Below are 7094 nucleotides of genomic sequence, written 5' to 3'. Positions count from 1 at the left end.
CTTACAGGTGTTTGAGGTCAATCAGACTCTTTCCACATCTGGAGCGTATGATTGGGAGTTCTTTACTGTTGGACCGTACCACTTTCTGGTCGTAGCAAACACATTTGATGGTCAGAGCACCACTATTAGCTCCACCATCTATGTTTGGATGGACGGCTACTTCCAGACCTTTCAGAATATTCCAGTAGGTGTTCAACATCCTTGTGATGCATCAGTGATAGCTAGAAATGGGGACATGGAAGAATTCCTGGCACAATTCTTGCGAGACTGACATGTTTTGGATATACTGTTCCTGGCACAATTCTTGCGAGACTGACGTCTCCAATGTTTTGGATATACTGTTATAAATCTTAAAAGCTTGATTTGTTTAGTATTAATACTTAATACTAAATGCCCCTAAAAGAAAGTAAGTACAAAATTCTATTTATATGGGTTTCCGGTTTAGCCGCACCTAGCTATAGCAATTTTATGCGTGTAGCCTCAAGTACCAAACACTTAATGGACTTTACAGTCTGGGCACCAGAACACATTTATTCACCAAATGCCATTGTTAACCTCAGTTCCTCCCTCCCTCCTCTGCAGACAATTGGAGCCACCGATTGGGAGACATTCAAAATCGACAACAGGTTTTTCCTCGTGGTCGCCAACAGTCAGAAAATCTCGGATCTTGGTCCCAGTTCATATAGCATCAACTCAACGGTGTATGAACTCAGCACTTTAACTAACAGCTTCATCCGATTCCAGGAGATCTTAACGCACAGGTGAGTCACTTCCTGTAGGGTAGCGTGCTGTTTCTATAAATAAAACGCTGCTTTTAAAATATGTAATCCAATAGTGATCTAAACCAAGGGTCCCCCACCCCACGTCCGGGGACTGGTGTCAGTTCGTAGGTCACATTTCAAAACCATAGGTCATTCACACTCTGATACTAACAGGATAAAGTCTAAAAGGTGTTTTATTTTGAAAATGATCCTTCAACAATGTATTACCAGTCGCAGTAACAGCTGATACCAGCCAATCAGTCCCTGGTACAATAACAGATGTTATTATATTCTGCTACAAACCCAGCCAATCAGTCCCTGGTACAATAACGGTTGGGGACCGCCGATCTAAACCACCCTCATCCCAATTCTGCTACAAACCACACATTTAAGGTTATCTTGCATTTAACAATAATAATTTAATCCTTGCTTAATTTCGTTTTTTATCAGCGCAGTGGACTGGGAATTCTTCACTGTTGGAGATGAGCGGTTCCTTGTTGTTGCAAACTCTTATGACGGCAGCTCATACTCTCTAACCAGTGTCATCTATAGGTCACTTCCTTTCGTTTTTCTGTTCTATTTGGATTTTTTAGTCCAGTGTGTTGCCATTTTCCAGGGTTTTGATCAGTGTCGTTTGGATTTTTTTAGATGGCAGGGATATGAGGGCTTTGTTCCTGTCCACAATCTTCCAACATTTGGCTGCAGGGATTGGGAACACTTCAGCACTGACCAAAACTCCTTCCTCATTTACTCCAGCGCCACCTCAAGGCTCAGCAAGGTCTTCAAGCTCAAAACCTACTAACTGAAATGGTTTTAAACTCTACAACAGTGCCACCTCAAGACTCAGTTTAACACCTGCATATACCTGATAAAGCATTATTTATCTGACGCATCAAAAGTGATAACACGTAGATTTGTATTATAATATTTATTTTGATTTTGTTGAAACTAGTTTGTAACGATGTATTTGACAGCAGGAAATTAAGCTTAATGTTCAGCCAAGTGAGGCTTTATTGAAACGACCTGTAGATGTCACCATTTCTTTGGGTTGTTATGGGTGCCCATAGAGCATCTTCAAATAGTCACTTGTCTGGTAGACAATAGCTGCTTTTGAGATGCTTGAAAAGTACTCCAAAAGAACGTATGAACTGGTTGACACACAATGTAAGGATGTTGTAAGTATAGGTATTGTTAAAGTATTTAAAAATAAAGTTTTAATAAAGAAGATTTTGAGTCTTGACTTTCATTATTGATATACTAAATTGTGGAGAAACTTGACTTTCATTATTGATATACTAAATAGTGGAGAAAATCAGCGAATTTCCACCAAAATACATTTTTATCACATATTTGCAGTCCTGTGTCCTTATTCCTGAGGGTGTCGCTGCGTCACAGTTAGGGCGGAAGTATGTAGTGTTTCCGCTGTTAAAGTTCACGATTCCTGGTTCAAACTTTTGTTTCATTCTCCCAGCTGCAGCTGTTTTGTTTAGTTAATATCGTCACTGGTGCATGTGATTTTATTTAGTTTGATATTAGTCTGATAGATAAGGCACAAATGTTGAAACTAGTTTTGATCCAGTACAATAGCACTTCACTCGGATCCTGATGACATTTCTTTTGGGTGAGTACATGTTTGTTGTCATGTCAGCCTTCTCAGTCTTCATCTCTGTCGTCACGTAAATTTTAATTGGACACTGTTATTCAGAACTGTTATCCAGAACGTGTTGCTAGCACTAGCTAAAACTGTTGCTAGCACTAGCTATAATTTCGAGTAAACTTAACTTATGCCTTCATAAGCAGCAAAAATGAATTCGACTACTGTCAGAAGAGAAACCCAAATAAAACAGGAAAAATATTAGTTAAGACAACGCACAACGTATGCATTTAACAGTACAACAGAAAACAGTGGCCACACGTTAACGACACGCTGCTTCAAATTAAATATCACTGCGGTACAATAACAACTTAGTGATAATGCAGGAAAAAATAAATAATTGCACACACAGTATGCAGTCATAGTGAGACAATTGTTTAAATATTCGATATATTTATACCGGTGAACAATTTTGTAATTAGAATTTTACTACGCATTGCTGCTGTATATAGATAGACAGACAGTCAGATACAGAGAATATAACAGTTAAAACGCTACATAAGATGACACGATAAGCAGTTCATTTAATAGCTCTACCGTTTCTTAGTCATTTACTATATGTACTGCACCACACTGTGTATAGTATTATTTAACTATGTTGATTACTACTGTAGTAGCAGTAGCAAGACTTTAGAACATATATCTTGTGTACCAGTGTTCATGTCACTGGGAAGAAAAGTGGACCAGCTGTGTTGTGCTACATTCTTTTACTTCCTGTTGTCCTGCCTTTATGTAAATCTTACAGGTTCTCAGTAAAAAAAGTACTTCCTTGGTGGTGAGAAATGAAGAGGCTGCTCCTTAACGATCTACTCTTTCTTCTGAGATGCTCTTCTGTATGTATTACTTTGTCACATTTTCTTTGTTTTTTTTTAGTTTTATTAATCTTCTTTTTTTTACTGCACTTCCTGTTAGTTGGTTTAATGTACGCCATCTTTTGATCATTTCATATTTACCACCATCTTTCCTTTGAACATTGGTCTATTCCCTCAAAACATTCCAATTCCAAAAACTGATCAGATAAATAAATATCAAGTAAACATAATTTAAAAGGATCAAAGTCTTGAAAGAAGCCACAGATGGACGTTGTATTATTAAAGTCAGATTTTCTGTGCATTTAAAATATGATGCCGTTGCAGTCACGCCGAGTGCATGTGTCCAATGTTGATTTTTCTTGTGCGAGAAATCATTTAATTAATTACATTAATTTCCTGGTTTTTTTTTTTTTTTACAGTTATTAGATGAACAGAAGTGAAGGATCTGTCATGTTCGGCACAGAAAAGCTCAGATACGTTTGTGAAAATCAACCACAGGTAAGGTTTTCGTGTTATTACTGTGCCACTTTTCATTTTGAAAGCAAAAACATCAATCACAAAGGTGGTACGGTTACGGTATTTTCAGGACTATAGGTTTTTCTTTTTTTTATCCTTTGGCTGAGCTTGCGACTTATACTCAGGTGCAACTTGTATAATAAAATATATAATTTTACATGTTTGTTATTTTCACACTGACTGACGCTAGAGGGCACTCTAGGCTTGTTTAGCAGTATCTGCTACTCCTGTAAATCGCACTTTTTTCATCCTTTGGCTGATGCGACTTATATTCTCGAGCGACTTATCCTCCGGAAAATGCGGTACTTCATCCATCCATCCATCCATCTATTTTCTTCCGCTTATCCGTTACCGGGTCGCGGGGCACAGTCTGACCTGAAATCCATTATCAGTGCGTTCCATCGGTCAAATCAAACTGTGACCTTATGTTGTTCATCTCTGGGAAAAACTATATGAAAGTTTAAGAGATGAACTAATAGGGTGCAATATCAGAAAACCCACCACATTTTTTTCATATCCGTCCTCAGGACCATGACCTCATTGTCTCGGAGCCGGGAAACAAGGCAGTTGGGCCAGTGGCAGAAGGAGAAGGCAGAGCTGGAAACTGAGCTATGTCGTCTGCAGGTGAAGCTGGCTGAGACGAGCGCGGAGAGGGACGAGCTGAGGTCAAGATGCAGAGCTCTGAATGACAAGGTAAGGAAGAAGAGGTGGAGGTTGTGATGATGCCGTGCTGTAAATCGGAATGTCTTAATCAGTCTGTGTAACCCTGTATGTGTCTCTCGTGTGTCACCAGCTGTCAGTGTTCCCTCTGTCTCTGTCTCTTCATGTGGACAGTGAACAGAGAGAGGGGAGGAAACAGTTGAGACAGTTAAAAGAGAAGGAAGCCAGACAGATGCTGCTCATCCAGAGCCTGAAGAATAAGGTGAGGAACGTGTGTAATCCTAGATGGCCTAGCATAATACAAATGTGATTCTTTTATTTAAACAGTCTTGTGCCATTGTTATTTTAATTTTTTTTTTTTAATTTAAATCTCATCTTGTCACACATAGTCTTTGTTCATGGAAGACAAATACTGTATTTTCCAGCCAGCTAGAGTGCCAGTGAACATGTGAAATTATATATTTTAATTAGGGATGAACTTTTTGCCGATATCCCACATGACGATGTTGTCCAAACACTTAATTTCCGATTCCGATATCAACCGAGACCGATATAGCGGGGCAGTGGTGGAAGTTAAGTGTTGCCTGCTCACTAACATGATGGGTTATAACAGTGTTTCTCAATTATTTTCTGCCTCCCTATGGAACAGAATGAAAATACTATTGAACGCCTGGGAATATTTCTTTATTTATTTATCCGCACGAACCACTGTAAGAGTTGATGGCACCAGCATTCTTCATACAATCCCCTGTTTGTCAATTTAGAGTAATAAAATAAGTTGCAATACTGCCATCTAGTGACTAGAGGCTTGTTTGATAACGTTTTGTTCATGTGTTATGAAGGAGTTACGGGTATGGGAGAGGGAGTGAGGAGGTGTTTTGAGTTTGTGTGTGTGTGTGTGAGGAAGAGAGAGTGCGGAGGGTCTGAAAAGAGGAAGAGGTGTTTTTGGAGAAGCTGCGTTGAGAGCCATAAAGGAGTTTAGAATGAGTTACTGAAATTGTGTTTCAATAAAAGTTCTTCTGAGCACTGAGACACCTGATTGGTCCGTCGCTGGGGCATTGCATTATTTTTAGATCCCACATCATTTGGCGAAACCCAGGGATTGCATATTGGATTCTTACAGATATTACAAAATATGCTAATACCAGTCGGCCGATATTATCAGACATCCCTAATTTTAGCATATAAGTTGCACCTGAGTATAAGTCGCCAACCCAGCCAAAGGACGAAAACAGATGCGACTCATAGTCTGAAAAATGTTACTTTGCCTTCTGTTCTTTAATCAGTCTATTGTCTGATTTTACGTCTCATCCTGCTTGTCCCGTCTCACCTTGTCTCCCATGTCCTCCCCTTTGACAGTTGGTGGATTACAGACATCAGTGTCGCAATTTGGAGCTCGAGAGGCAGAATCAACACAACAAACAGGTCCGATTAGAATAAGTCGCAAACCCAGCCAAAGGATGAAAACGGGAGTATAAGTCGCCAACCCAGCCAAAGGACGAAAACAGATGCGACTCATAGTCTGAAAAATGTTACTTTGCCTTCTGTTCTTTAATCAGTCTATTGTCTGATTTTACGTCTCATCCTGCTTGTCCCGTCTCACCTTGTCTCCCATGTCCTCCCCTTTGACAGTTGGTGGATTACAGACATCAGTGTCGCAATTTGGAGCTCGAGAGGCAGAATCAACACAACAAACAGGTCCGATTAGAATAACGAGACAACATAGTCCCGATACTCCATTACTACAATACTGAGACCACAGTGCAGTAAAAATGTAGTAATGACGTATGACCTTTGGCACTGTATTATATATTCAAGACCCTAATGTCTTCCTGTGGTGGTTTGTCGTGCAGCGGAGAATCCGAGAGGATCACAGCGACTCTCTGGAGAGTGCCCTTATCCGGCTTGAGGAGGAGCAACAGAGGTGTGTGTGTGTCTGTGCACGTGCGCTTTGGTGTGTGTGTGTGTGTGTGTGATGGGAAACACTTGGTAAAGTTAGTGTCACCCTCTTCTCAGATCACTGGCCTTGGCTCATACCAACACCCTCTTGCGTGAGCAGCTCAACCAATCGGAGCAGGCCAATGAGACATTGAGGGAAGACATTCACAAATGTGCCACCGATTGGTCAAGGGCTGTGAAGGAGGTGGAACACAGGGAGTCCGGCTCGAGAAAAGAGAAGGTGGTGTGAGGTTTTTTTTTTTTTTTTTTTTTTCAATTTGTACGTTTCTCTGCAACCAGACTGGCAGCATTTTAACATTGTGTGTGTGTGTGTGCGTGTGTCTGGCTGTTGTTTAGTTTCACTCCGATGTCGTGGCTAAGCATCAGAGACAGTTGTTGTCTGTCTGGAGATCGGTGGCTTCTCTTAAGAGACACTGTCACATTTTAAAGGCTGCAGTAGACAGGTAATCCACACACACACACACACACACCTTTAACACAGTTGGGTTTGGAATCAAAAGTTTGGTAAAACGCACCACTATCTACTGACCTCCTCTCTGTTTTTTTTTCAGGGACCTGTGGCAGTTAAGGGCCGACTTTTCCTGTCTCTCCACCTCCCTCCTCTCCACCTGTGACTCCGCCTTTTTCTCCATATTGTACAGCTCTCCAACTGATCTCCGCCGCCTGTCATTCCCGGTCACCTCCACTCAATCTTCCTCTGCCGAGCTTTCTATCTCATCCGTTAACCTCCTC

The 7094-nt window shown here is 40.7% G+C and overlaps 2 protein-coding genes across 2 annotated transcripts in view; both read left to right on the top strand.

Moving 5' to 3' along the window:
• LOC103391547 (thrombospondin-type laminin G domain and EAR repeat-containing protein-like) overlaps window positions 1-1994 on the top strand; it is a 10452-nt gene extending 8458 nt beyond the window's left edge. Inside the window, exons 12-15 of the mRNA XM_025064124.1 lie at window positions 8-184; window positions 583-761; window positions 1212-1313; window positions 1410-1994. Coding sequence (XP_024919892.1) covers window positions 8-184; window positions 583-761; window positions 1212-1313; window positions 1410-1563 — 612 coding nt within the window. The 3' untranslated portion in view covers window positions 1564-1994. The remainder of the gene's footprint in view (window positions 1-7; window positions 185-582; window positions 762-1211; window positions 1314-1409) is intronic.
• A 163-nt stretch (window positions 1995-2157) lies between these two features.
• si:dkey-230p4.1 (trichohyalin) overlaps window positions 2158-7094 on the top strand; it is a 20468-nt gene continuing 15531 nt past the window's right edge. Inside the window, 10 exon segments of the mRNA XM_025063702.1 lie at window positions 2158-2382; window positions 3161-3248; window positions 3647-3725; window positions 4271-4436; window positions 4537-4665; window positions 5763-5828; window positions 6257-6327; window positions 6420-6585; window positions 6699-6805; window positions 6914-7094. The exon segment at window positions 6914-7094 is cut by the window's right edge and continues 734 nt beyond it. Of these exon segments, the coding sequence (XP_024919470.1) occupies window positions 4275-4436; window positions 4537-4665; window positions 5763-5828; window positions 6257-6327; window positions 6420-6585; window positions 6699-6805; window positions 6914-7094 (882 nt within the window). The 5' untranslated portion in view covers window positions 2158-2382; window positions 3161-3248; window positions 3647-3725; window positions 4271-4274.

Source organism: Cynoglossus semilaevis, chromosome 16, assembly GCF_000523025.1.
Source record: "Cynoglossus semilaevis isolate Cse_v1.0 chromosome 16, Cse_v1.0, whole genome shotgun sequence".
NCBI classification, from domain to species: Eukaryota; Metazoa; Chordata; class Actinopteri; order Pleuronectiformes; family Cynoglossidae; genus Cynoglossus; species Cynoglossus semilaevis.
The sequence above is the reverse complement of the archived record's forward strand: the minus strand, read 5'-3'. Positions and strand labels throughout refer to the sequence as shown.